This window comes from Danio rerio, chromosome 7 (genome assembly GCF_052040795.2).
Source record: "Danio rerio strain M-AB ecotype USA chromosome 7, GRCz13ab, whole genome shotgun sequence".
In the NCBI taxonomy this organism is placed as follows: Eukaryota; Metazoa; Chordata; class Actinopteri; order Cypriniformes; family Danionidae; genus Danio; species Danio rerio.
Window position 1 is genome coordinate 30,208,070 of NC_141027.1, and position 13,153 is coordinate 30,221,222.

General features: G+C 35.3%; 1 protein-coding gene across 3 annotated transcripts; it reads left to right on the plus strand.

The window, feature by feature from the left end:
• The first annotated feature begins 4,472 nt into the window (after window positions 1-4,472).
• Window positions 4,473-13,073, plus strand: wdr76 (WD repeat domain 76). Of its 3 annotated transcripts, none has more exons than NM_001198567.2 (15): window positions 4,473-4,608; window positions 5,128-5,289; window positions 5,393-5,461; window positions 5,543-5,635; window positions 6,541-6,593; window positions 6,741-6,852; window positions 6,941-7,039; window positions 7,140-7,180; window positions 7,300-7,450; window positions 7,571-7,726; window positions 8,729-8,841; window positions 10,663-10,761; window positions 10,907-11,059; window positions 11,378-11,431; window positions 12,646-13,073. In NM_001198567.2, the coding sequence occupies exons 1-15, from the start codon at window positions 4,558-4,560 to the stop codon at window positions 12,899-12,901; spliced, it is 1,662 nt and encodes a 553-aa protein (NP_001185496.2). In that variant the 5' UTR covers window positions 4,473-4,557; the 3' UTR covers window positions 12,902-13,073. The 3 variants fall into 3 exon arrangements, with proteins under 3 accessions (NP_001185496.2, XP_087115952.1, XP_087115953.1); XM_087259826.1 differs by having other exon boundaries at window positions 4,504-4,608; window positions 5,540-5,635; XM_087259827.1 differs by lacking the exon at window positions 4,473-4,608 and having other exon boundaries at window positions 5,152-5,289; window positions 5,540-5,635.
• Window positions 13,074-13,153: the final 80 nt, after the last annotated feature.

Sequence of the window (13,153 nt, forward strand, 5' to 3'; positions counted from 1 at the left end):
AGACAGACAGACAGACAGACAGACAGACAGACAGACAGACAGACAGACAGACAGACAGATAGATAGATAGATAGATAGATAGATAGATAGATAGATAGATAGATAGATAGATAGATATTAATTTAATTACACATATTTTAAATAGGAAGCTATACAGTATTATATGTGTGCATTTACATTAGATCAGTCAGTACTTGAACCCACGGTACCTACTGTAACGGTCCCAAAACTTGTACAGCCAAATTTATGTTACAGAAAAATATTAAATAAAAAACAGAGGAAAAATAAAGAGAAGCAAAAAAATAGTAAAATTTTGTTGCAGTTTTGTAGGTTGAGATTGAGATTAAAAAAATTCAAATTTTATATATATATATATATATATATATATATATATATATATATATATATATATATATATATATATATATATATATATATATTTTTTTTTTTTTTTTTTTCTTCTTCTTCTTTTTTTTCCATATATACTTATATTTCTTCAGTTGGCTACAGAACAAACCACTGTTATCCAATAACTTGCCTCATTAATCTAGATAGGCCTTTAAATTGCACTTTAAACTGATGAATAGTATTTTGTAAAATAATGAGAAAAATAGTAAACATTAAAATTGTATCGTGGCAAAAAAAGGAATAAATTAAGTATTAGTTGTTAGAAATTAGTTGATAAAACTATTGTTTAAAAAATGGGTTGAAAAAAACATACATTACATTTTTGCAAAAATGTTTGTTATATATACATACTTTTATAATACATAAATAATATAAATTTTGAAGAAAAAAAAATTTAGGGTATTTTGTTTTGCTTACATTCAAACCAGCTACATTCAGTACAGGCAACCCTACAAAGTATTGAGTTGCATATCATCATTCTATTGTCATATCCATTACATATTGTGCCTTTCTCATATTTTTTGACCACTTTATAAACTATAGTGAATAAACAGTGGTAAAATGAGAAATGTTGAAGATGTCTAAAACTATTTTGGTCTGGAAGTGCGGGTCTGAGCGTGCGGTTGGGTCTCCGGGACTGCAGCTTCATAATGTATAAATACGGTCCTGTACTCATTTTTCACCCACTAGAGGGAGACACCTCGCTGAATGATCACTGTGCATTTCATTGTATAGAAATTGTGATATTATAGAAATAATATGACAGTAAGAAAAAAGTAGTACCCTAAGTTAGTACGTTGTAACTAAATCTGAACAACCAGTGCAACAGTTAAGTCTTAGTTTAATGAGAAACACACAACAGGCCTAAAGATTTTTTTTTGTATAAATTGGAGTAGACCAGGGATGAAAGTGAATATGAATAACTTTGCGTTTATTCATGTTAGATCTCTAAAAATGTGATACACTGTAGCCACATTGTCTACTATAAATATAATGAACTTATTAAATATAACTTGTTCTACACAATCTGTGATTTATGCCAAATACAAAGGTCCTTTGTTGCAGTGTACCAAAGTACTGGGCTAAAGTACTGGGTAACACTATCTGAGAATAGATGTAACAGTCAAGTAAATTGGTGAAATAATATCTACAATTCTCCAATATATCTGGACGCAGCCTTTATGATGCAAGCTGAGATTGCAATGATAGACACAATGCACTCACGATGTCACTGTGAGGTGTAGGGTTAGAGGTGGGGTTAGGTGAGCCTATTAAAAAGCATTGTATCCAGCTCAGAGTGCATTATTAGTTCCATACTGCAGTCAGATCCCTATCCATTATCCAGTTAATGAATTACTTAAAAGAACAAGATGAGTAATTAAATGAATAAATAATTTTCCTTTGGCTTATAGTTGCTGATTCATCATGGGTTGCCACAACAGAATGAACTGCCAACTACTCTGGCATACCCAGCTGATGCTCTTCCTGCTACAAATGGGAAGCACCCATACACTCATGGGAAATTTAGTTCATCTATTTCACCTATAGCACATGTCTTTAGACTGTGGGGGAAACCAGAGCACCTGGAAGAAAATCCATGCAAACACGGGGAGAACATGCAAACTCCACACAGAAACCAGCGACCTTCTTACTGTGAAAGTGTTAACCACCTAGCCACGTCACTTAAAATAATATATTTAAAAAAACAAACTGTGCGTCTGTGCATTTGTGTGTGTGTTTCTTTTGAAACTTTAAACTTGACATTGTAACAATTTGCTGTGTATGTCAGTGAGTGTATGCACTTTTAACATTTGCCATTAAAAAAGGAACATAGAGGAGGAATTAATACATTTCTGAATTAGGGTTTGATTGTTTCAACTGTTACATCTACAGGACCTCCTTTTACAGCATCAATTTGTCTTGGGAATGACAGATGCAAGTCCTGCACGGTGGCCAGAGAGATTTTCTGCCATTCTTCTTGCAGAATATTGGCTAGGTCACAACGTGATGATGCTTTAGGAAAACGTTTCCTGTCTCGCCCCTCTAAAACACCCCAAAATGGCTCAATCACATTTAAATCTGTTGACTGTGCAGGCCATAGGAGATGTTTAACTACACTATCATGTTTATCAAACCACTCTGTCACCAGTCTTGGTGTGTGTATTGGTGCGTTATCATCCTGATGCACGACACCGGCTTCAGGATGCAATGTTTGAACCATTGGGTGATCTTCCCTTGAAAATGACATGCCCATCTAGCACAATTATTGAGCCCAGAGAATGCCTTGATATTGCAGTCCAAACCTTCACGTATCCACACCCATGCTTCACGCTGGGCAAGCAACAGTCTGAGTGCTACACTTCTTTGGGGCTTCTCCACACTGTAACTCTCCCGGATGTGGGAAGACAGTGAAGGTGGCTCTTTTGAACTTTTTTATATGTCATCCATAATGCATTGCAATGTGTTGAGCAAAACTGTGCTAATACTCTAACAAATAAACATTCACACTCTGCTCTTACTGAAAGAATGTGCAATTAATTAAGATTGGCCTCCTCCAACACTAAACTGGCAATGTTTCAGTTTCATTGTTCAACCTCTGTATATAGAAATTCTTTTACTTCAATATTTGAATGAGTGAAATATAAGTGATAAACAATATTTTAGTCTTAAATAGTTTTCATTTATTCATTTTGTTTTTGGCTTAGTCCCTTTACTAATCTGGGGTCGCCACAGCGGAATGAACCCCCAACTTATCCAGCATATGTTTTACGCAGCGGATGCCTTTCCAGTCGCAACCCAACACCGGAACCACCCATACACTCTTACATTCACACACATACACTACAGCCAATTTAGTTTATTCATTTCACCAGTACCGAAGCACCTGAAGAAAACCCACGCGAGCACAGGGAGAACATGCAAACTCCACACGGAAATGCCAACTGACCTAGCCGGGGCTCGAACCAACGATCTTCTTGCTTTGAGGCGATTGTGCTACCCACTGTGCCACTGTGCTGCCCCAATAGTTTTCATCACAAATTAATTAAACAGTATCTACATATATCATTTATTTACGATGTACCTGTTTGGCTTACTATATGTCAGTACTGCATTACAGTAGTGTAGAATGCATTTTCAGTGATTAACTTTCCTTTAGCTTAGTCACTTTATTCATCAGGGCACGCCACAGCGGAATAATCCGCCAACTTATCCAGCATGTGTTTTACGCAGTGGATACCCTTCCAGCCACAACACTGGGAAATACCCATACACACCCATTCACACACATACAGTACCTATTTAGTATATTCAATTCCCCTACAGCGCATGCATTTGGATTGTAGAGGAAACCGGAGCACGCGGAGGAACCCCATGCCATCACAGGGAGAACATGCAGACTCCACACAGAAATGCCAACTGCCCAGCTGTCAGCCGAGGCTCAAACCAGCAACCTTCTTGCTGTGAGGAAACAGTGTTAACCACTGAGCCACTGTGTCACCCTATAGAACGGGTAGTTCAAGCAAAAATGAAAATTTTACATTTAATCATTTATCAGACTTATCCAAAGCGACTTACAGTTGAGGAGACATTCAGCAATTCAACAAGAAGAGGCAGTACACACAATAAGCAGGAATTATGCAAAGGAGCTGTTTGTGCTCAGAGAATTAGGTGCTAGATTTTTTTATCAGTATTTTCTCACCCTCAAGTCAAACCTTTATGATATTCGTTCTTCTCAAAAAAGTGCATTTTAAAGAAACTAAAGAGTAATCATTAACTTCCATAGCAAGAAAAAATAGCCTACTATAGAAGTCAATTGTTAAATGTTTCCAGCGTTCTTCTTTGTGTTCAACAGAAGAAAGAACCTCAACAGGTCTGGAACAAAGTGTGAGTGAATAATGACAGAATTTTCAGCTTTGGGTGAACTATCCCTTTAATTTATCACCCAAACATGAAACGTCACGTTAAAACACCTCCCAGACCATGAATATTGAAGTTGCTCTTCTGAGATTGTCGAATCAACCTTCGCTTTTTGGATGTCATAACAAGCAGGGGGCGGGGGCAGTTACGAAACCGCTCGTACGCGGGAGTTTTCATAACAGCTTGATTTCAAAGGAAGTGTGTGTGTTGAATAACCTCGAGAGCGTAGACATGGATACAGATAAAAGTGATTTAAGTTTAGAGACGATGAAGCTTTTACAGGTGAGCCGAGGTTTGCTCGCTACTAAATGTTTCTCACTTCCACACAATATATCAATAAAACACGCGCTGATACCTTGCAGTGTGTCTTAGGTCTGCATGCATGTATTTATGCTTTAACGTTACTTAAGTGTTCTGTACTGGTAATGTTAGCTTGCATGCTGTTGAATTGACGTTTGATGGACAGAAAGATTCAACTTTTTACCTCATTACACGTACAGGCAAATACAATTGCCAAGTAACGTTACAGCTGAAAGTTGTCGGCGTAATGTATTGAAATGTGTGAGGCACGATAGTAAAGACGTTTGTATTTGAAAGAAAATAAATGTAAACACTGTAACGGGCGATTAAAAGCGATTCGGTGAGTGCTGTAGCGTTAGTGTTTATAAAGAAGTTTTGAAATTACAGAACCTGCTGCAGCAGCTAGTGATTTTAGCGCCCCCTGTCGGACACAGTGCTCAGACACACCGCTGCTGGTTAATAAAGTTATGCGTTCAAAAAAATAATTGTATCTCTTTTTAGGAGAGGACGCCGCCTCAGAATCCTGGAATGGACGGGTCCGTGCTTCGGACGTCTCGGCGAATAAAAGAGAAACAAAATCAAAGGAAGAAACAAAATTTACCCCCAAAATGTCTGACCTTTAGGTCTGAGGTGAAAAGCACCAAAAGAGTCGTCAAAAGAAGGGTAAAGACATCTTTTGTTGACCATTTCAACCTCAGCTGTGTTTTTGAACATATATGTATATTTATTGAGTTATATGTTATATCATTATATATTTCATCCCTAGATAAGTGGCAGTGAAAAAGAAAAAGAAGTTAAGAGGTCAAAAGCAGACCCTGATCATGAATCTCTTCCAGTAAGTACAGTCAGTAGTCTGACTAGTCTGCCAAAATGTAGACTGTCCACCTGAAAGGCTTTTCTTTGTCCTGTCAAGCAGGGTTATCGTGAAGGTTTGTCTGAATATCAGCTGGAGCGATTGGAGAATATCAGAAAGAACCAGGCCTTCCTCAATTCCCTGAATCTGACCGAGGTAACTTAGCGAGGCAGCAGATTTAAAATGTTGCATTCTGTGTCTTTGTTAGTTGTACACGTTTTCATTTTCATTACATTTTCAAGGTATCTGCAGGGTCTTAGAAAGTCTTGAAGTCTCTAACATTTTAAAAACAAAAGTTTAGGCCTTAAAAGTCTTGAATTCACTAAATTATTGTGTTGTAGGTCATTTTATACAGGTCTTAATTTCCCTCTGTCCAAGTAAACCTGGCCAATCTGACCAACACCAATCACCTATAATCCATCTCAAAACTTTTTTTAATAGCAAAAATCAGTCTATGAAGGCAGCTCTCTGCCAAAACGTGCATAGGTTTTTAAAGGATTAGCCATGTGAATAAAGGGTTTTTAATGTTTTTTTTTTTTTTTTTTTTTTACATTTTTTGAGCGCCTTGGACTGATTTTTGCAGTTTATTCTGATGAATCCCTTACCCAAAGAGCACCAACACATTATTTAAGCTACCCCTGAGCACTATTTGTTTGATTTAGTTTTTAAACAAAAAAATATATATTTACGTTTTTTATTGCAAAGGGACACAATTCACAGCAGTTTTTAGACATTTTTTAAAAGCAAATTCTCCAAATTAAACTACCCAATCAGGCAAAGAAAATTAAAGCAACACATACCTTTAGATGATCTTCCATTAATACAAAAACTATTTACAGAAGTAACCAGGTTATAAGAAAAAAATGCTTAGTGTTTAGCCCTGTATAAATCTAACCTTTAAGTCATAATGGTCTTCAAAGGATCCTAAAAAGTCTCAAATTTGATTTGATGAAACCTGCAGAAACCCTGAGATTGACATGCTTGACTTTATACCCACTTATTTATGTTCAGTATTTTGACATGCTTGACTTTATACTAATATGAATGCGACTTGTTTACAGATTTCTGAAGCTCTGAGACCCAAGCAGAAGCCTACACAGAAAGGCCTGAAAAAGTAATTGTTACTTAATGTACATATTGTGACAAATGTACATAATTAATATATTGATGGAACCTTTTTAAACCACTAGTATTATTTTCAATTATATTTAAAGGTATTAAAAACATCTCACTACTAAAGATATTCTATTATTAAATTTAGAGAAAAGACCCAAGTGGAGATGCTTCCAGTTCGAAAGTCACTGCGGTTACAGAATAAGGGTCCTCAGAGTACCACTGCTACAGAATTTACCTTTCCTACAACCTATGAGCTTGTAAGTCATGTGTCATTTAAAAATAAATAAATAAATAAATAAATTTACACTGAAATGAATTGATATGAAATAAAACTGTCCTTACTAGGAAAAAGAAGCTAAACCCCCAGGACCTATTCCACTGGACCCTATCAACTTGGACGAAGATGCCACCTTACCTGATGATTTGTTAGATGTCTGGAATGAAGTCAGTCACATGCTTAAAATATTCTTAAGTTAACCACACATTGATAATATAATAATGACTTAATAATAACCCAAAATCTGTTTGATTTCATCACGCTTAGGTCCCGTTAGAACAAAGCACAGGAACACCAGATTTGAAATCGTGAGTAGAATCTAATAAGGAAAGAGAGTTTGCTTGTGCTTGTAATTTTGCAATTTCTTCTCTCACTTAAGCAATGAATATATTATGTATTGTTAAAGAATTGCTGAACTTGTTTTTAGGTATGAAAGAATGTTGAAGAAGTTATCTATTGATGACAGTCGTGTTGTGAAAGTTGTGAAAGAACGAATCTGTTGTGCAGCTTTTCACCCTTCCTCAAACTTGCTAATGGCTGCAGGAGACAAATATGGCCACCTGGGACTCTGGAGGCCGGTGAGATGAAGAGAAGAGAAATTTGTGAAAGTTGCATATTGGGAATGAATGACTATTTACTAATAACTGTTCTGAATTGCTGTGTTGTGTTTATGATGATGTAAACTGTGTTTTTTTCAGGATGCTGAATGGGGGGATGATGGTGTAGTCTGCTTTGAACCCCACTCCCGTGCAATTACTGCCTTGGCTTTCACATCTCAGCCGTGCAATCTCATCACAGCGAGTTATGATGGCTCTGCACGCAGCATGGACCTGGAGAAGGCTGTGTTTGATGAGGTAAAACAGCTAATGTACCATCAAAAGACACTCAAATATTAATAATCACAGTAAAAAAATAATATTCAGCTATGATGAAGATTAAATGTTACTAACGTTGTTAGAACCTATATATATGCACCTGCATCTAGCAGGCGAAATGGTAGCTCACTGGTTAGCACTGGTTCGAGTGTTGTTGAGTTTGTATGTTGTTCCGGTGTTTGTGTGGGTTTCCTCTAGGTGCTCCGGTTTGCCTCACAGTCCAAAGACATGCGGCACAAGTGAAATAAAAAAACTAAATTGGCCATAGTGTATGAGTGTGTAAATAAAAGTGTATGGGTAGTGGGTTGCAGCTAGCGGGGCATTTGCTGCATAAACAGGGTGTTTGTGGTGTCTTAAAATGTCTTCAATTTCAAAAGCTAAAATTTAGGCCTTAAGTTTTAAATTCACTGAAATATTGTGTTGTAGGTTTTAATCATTTTAAACTGGCCTTGATTTTCCCATGTCTAAGTAAAGCTATCCAGTCTGGCTGACACTCAATCAACTATAAACTTTTCTCAGAACTTTTAACTTTTTATATTTAAGTTTTTTTATTGCAAAGAGACACAATTCACAACAGCTGTTAGACATTTTTACAGCAAATTCTCCAAATTTAATTTTCTAATCAGTTAAAGAAAACTAAAGCAACACATCCCTTTACACGATCTTCCATTAATACAAAAACTATTTACAGAAGTAAACGGGTTTTTAGAAAAAATGCTTTGTGTTTAGCTTTGTTTAGGTCTAAAATGTCATTCATAATGGTCTTAAAAGTGTCTCAAAAAGTCTTAAAATTGATTTGAATAAATCTGCAGAAACCCTGGTAAAACATATGCTGGAATGGTTGGTGGTTCTGAAATGGAGACTAAAAAGAAAAAAATGAATGAATGAATGAATGTATGAATGCGCATCTAGCAAATAGGCATCAAAACCTTAAAGTGTGCAGTCTTTAGTGCTTCACAATATAACATCTCTATTTTGCAGGTGTATCGCTCATCCTCTAGCTTGAAAAGCTTTGACTTTTTGTCAAGTGACTGCTCCACCTTGCTGTTTGGTGAATGGAATGGAGACGTTGCCGTTGTTGACCGTAGAACTGGGTAGGACCAACATATATAACATGTTTATAGATATTTATACACAGAGAATTATTAGCCCTCCTGTGAAAGTTGTATTACTTTTCAAATATTTCCCAATAGAGAGATTTTTTTTAAAAATGTAATAGTTTTAATGACAAATTTTTAACAGGTAATAGGGTATATGCAGAATAACCTGGGTCTAGTGCTTCCGGTGAACTGTATGCAGAAAAGTTGCGTGTTTGAGGTCTGTTTTCTTTAAAAATCAACCATCACTGCCTGATTGATATACAATATAAAGTGGGTCTCAGATTGTACAAGAAACGCTGCTTTAAATGAAATTTTCCCACGCCATAATATGGACATTTATTTTACTCCAGTGTTTTTGGTGTTTCTGTGCTCGCTAAACGGCTTTTCATATCGTTTTACACTTGAACAACTAAATGAATGCCGAAGTCTATTTCACTGATTGTATTTTAATTACATTACAACATCGATGATGTAAAAGGAACCGTATAAAATTGAAAAAAGTCCCATTAACTGTTCACCGGAAGTTTATTGGTATGGGAAAGAACACTAGCTGTGCATATAACCTATTTCTATTGTCGTGATAACAGTGCAATTCAGGGTGTCTGCGGGGTCTTAAACAGTATTTAAAGTTGATAAATCAATTATGAGAAAATTAAAGAGAAAATGAGAAAATTAAAGCCCTTAAAAGGTATTGAAAAGTCTTAATTGCATTTTTAAGAGGTCTTAATTTTATTTCAAGCATCGTCCAAAGTGTTTGACTCCAAAAAAAGTATATTCCATAAATATATTTCATTTCTTTCTAATATTAACAACGGCGTGCTCCATCCACGTGATTGGTTCAGGTTGGGCGCGTCTGGTTAAGCTCCTCCGTCTGGGTGATGTCACGTAATTTGCGACAAACATGGGAAGGTGATGTGATGCTCTCCACATGTAGAGAAACAATAGAGCGAAACAGACGGCGAAATGGGAAAATGTAAGTTTGCGTACTCCTGGTTGGAGAAAGAAGAGTTTAAACAGTGGCTAAAGCCTGCCGCTGAAAACAGCCACGTAATTTATTCTTTCAAGCTTTATTTCTTCAAAGCTGGTCTTAGTTCTGTTGCATGGTTGTGCATCATTAATTTAACTACAACTGTTTTTTAACCACTGTTTATTAAGTTAAAGGTTTTATACTGACTAGAAATTGAAGTGGCGATGAGCTCTTAAAATATTCCGAGAAGGTCTTTAAAAAGTCCTGAAAAGGTATTAAATTACCTTCAGGATTCCTGCATATACCCTGATATTATTTTACAGTTTATTTAGCTAGATGCTAGCATTCAGCTTAAAGTTATATTAAAAGGACTAACTACACTGAAAAAAATTATTAAAGGATGATTCCTTGAATTTACTTATTTTTTTTAAGTTAAGGGGTTGTAAACAATTTGTTTATGTTGAATTTAAACAATTAAAATAAGTTGAACATTACAAAATTTAATTTGTTTGTTTAAATTCAACACAAATAAATTGTTTGCAACAATTTTGCAGACAGCATTTTTTCAGTGTAGGTTATTTATGCTAATTAAGCAAGTTAGGTTTGTTTGTTGCGGCTCATTGAAAAAAATAATGATTTTTTAAGGGGATGATGATTTTGTATTATAAAACCTAAAAATTCATTTTAGAAATTTAGAAAGTTGCTTTCCAGCCTAACCAAACAAAATCTGAACATGTTTCTTGTTCTGTTAAACAGCACTTGGGAAATATTTGAATAAGATAAAAAATTTCACAAGGGGGCAAATAATTTTCTTTACATTATAACTTATGAATGAAATATAATTGCAGGAACTTGTGTGAATCTCTTCATGCCATGACTGCAGCTCCTCTGCGAGGTGTTCATGTCCACCCTGTGCAGCAGCATTACTTTTTAGTAGCAGAGAGCAGGTAATACTTCTTACCTGTACTAATATTTCGGTTCATTTTCACAAAGTAAATCAGCTTTTTAAGTTACTGATTAAAAGTTTGCATGCTATGCTGACTGAAGCTAATTGTTTTTGTGTTTTTTTGTTATATTTGTCTTTTCTTTTAGTTTTGTGAACATCTATGATTTGCGCCATCTGAAAAAAAGGAACAGTCCAGCAGTGTGTGAACTGTATGGTCACAATCGCAGTACCTCCAGTGCCTTTTTCTCCCCACTCACCGGCAGCAGAGTCCTGACCACCTGCATGGACGACTGCATCAGGTGCCCAGAGATCACAAATGTCACTGCTAGAAGCGCTCACATTAAATTTTAGATGTTCCTTCATTCTGTCTTCCATGTCTAACAGTAGAGGGTGCCAGAGTGTCATGGTTAAGATTTTATTTGATGTATTTGAATAGGTTGGATTTATGTTTTTGTTTTTTAAACCGTATGAACTATTTGTACCTTACTATCATATTGTCTTTCAAGAATTATAAATGTCATCTGTCCTCCAATTATCATCTCTAGAGTTAATGAATGCTGAACATGATTTATGATTTGTATAACAAATGTTATTTTCCTTTTGCTAATTTATTTTAGGGTATTTGACAGTTCGCAAATAGCTGGCAGGATTCCTGCACTAACATCAATTAGGTAAGTATAGTTGTTGTTAAAATGTAAATGCTCTGTTGTAAGACATACACTAGGAGATTGAGTTCAAATCAAAATTTATAATCTCAAAAGATGCAATAAAGTAAAAATCTCTGTTTTGAGTCATACACTACGAAATTTTGTTCAAATCAGAAGGGATTCAATAAATTAATGAAAAGTGAGAGTGTTGTGACAAATTTGTATACTTGCATTATTTACACAACATGGTTTGGAATATTTTATTCATCTCATAATCTGACAAATTTGTTATAGTTTGCACATTGTATCGAGCACCAAATTAGCTATTAGAATTAATTTTTAGATTTTAAATTTAATTTGCGAAGGATCATGTGACAATAAAGATGGCTAAAATCATTGATGATGAACTTTGCAATAGCGGGAATAAATATTTGAATAATATTTACAAATTGTTTAAAGTTTAAAAAATATTTAGATATTCCACAATATACAATGTGTTTATTTTATTTTCAGGTGCATCATTAGTGAGAAAGAGACTTCTTTCAAAAGCATTAAAGTGCTGTTTTTAAATTAAAAGACAGAATCAGCAGGGCTGTAAACATAGGCTAAGCAACATAGATAATGCACTGAGGCCCCACACTCACAGTGGCAACAGAAGTTCTAGAACTTGTCTTTTAAATAAACCCATTTATTAACTGTAGTAACTAAACAAGCCGTGTGCAGTGATATTCTCTAAATGCATTCATATTTTACTCAAACTACACAGATGTAGAATAATACAGAATTATTTAGTTGAATAAATTTGAATTATTTAAAAAAATAAAAGTTTATAAATTTAGATTTAAAATATAGCTTGGCCATTTCTAAGTGTTATTAGTATTTTCTTATATGTCCTATTTAATTAGTCACATTTAGATAAAATGTTTAATATACATATCTTTGCAACTCATATCTCATATACCTTTTTTTTTTTTTTTACACTAAAGTACAATTAGACTTTTGAGTTAAAGTCAATGTCAACATGCATTCAAAATTACAGTTTTTAGTCATTAAAATGTCTTTTAGGAGACCATCAAAATAAAGGTATAGCAGCAGTTTACAAATACTTTAATTACTGCTAGTTGGAGTGCTGTTGCAAATTCCCTTCTAGTCTCAACTGAACTAGCAAATTAAAGTTTTACCTTTTTTTAAATTAAAGATGTCTTTAACTACAGACTGATAAACTGATTTTTGTGCAGGCACAACATGCAAACAGGCCGGTGGTTGTCCAGGCTGTGTGCCGTATGGGACCCCAAGCACCAAGAATGCTTTGTGATTGGCACCATGGACAGGCCTCGTAAAATAAAGGTATATCACGAGAGCGGTCGCCTGCTCCACACTTTACAAAACACGGAGCACCTGACCACTGTGTGCTCCGTCACAGCATTCCACCCTAGCAGGAACGCTCTGCTTGGAGGCAATGCAAGTGGGCGGCTGCACATCTACACTGACTGATTTATCAACTAGAAAAGATTGATTGCTTTACCTGTTGCTTTATTTGAATGTTGCTTTTCTACTTTCCTTTTATTTACACACACACGGCACTGTTGTTTTATATCAAATATGCTGTTGTTTATGTTCCTTTAACCTGATATATGTCATATTAAAGAGTACTTGAATAATCTTATTTTAGCTTTATTTCTTTCTTTGAAATTCCTTCTTAATCTTCCTATTTTTAGAACACATCCATCCTGAACTCACACACAA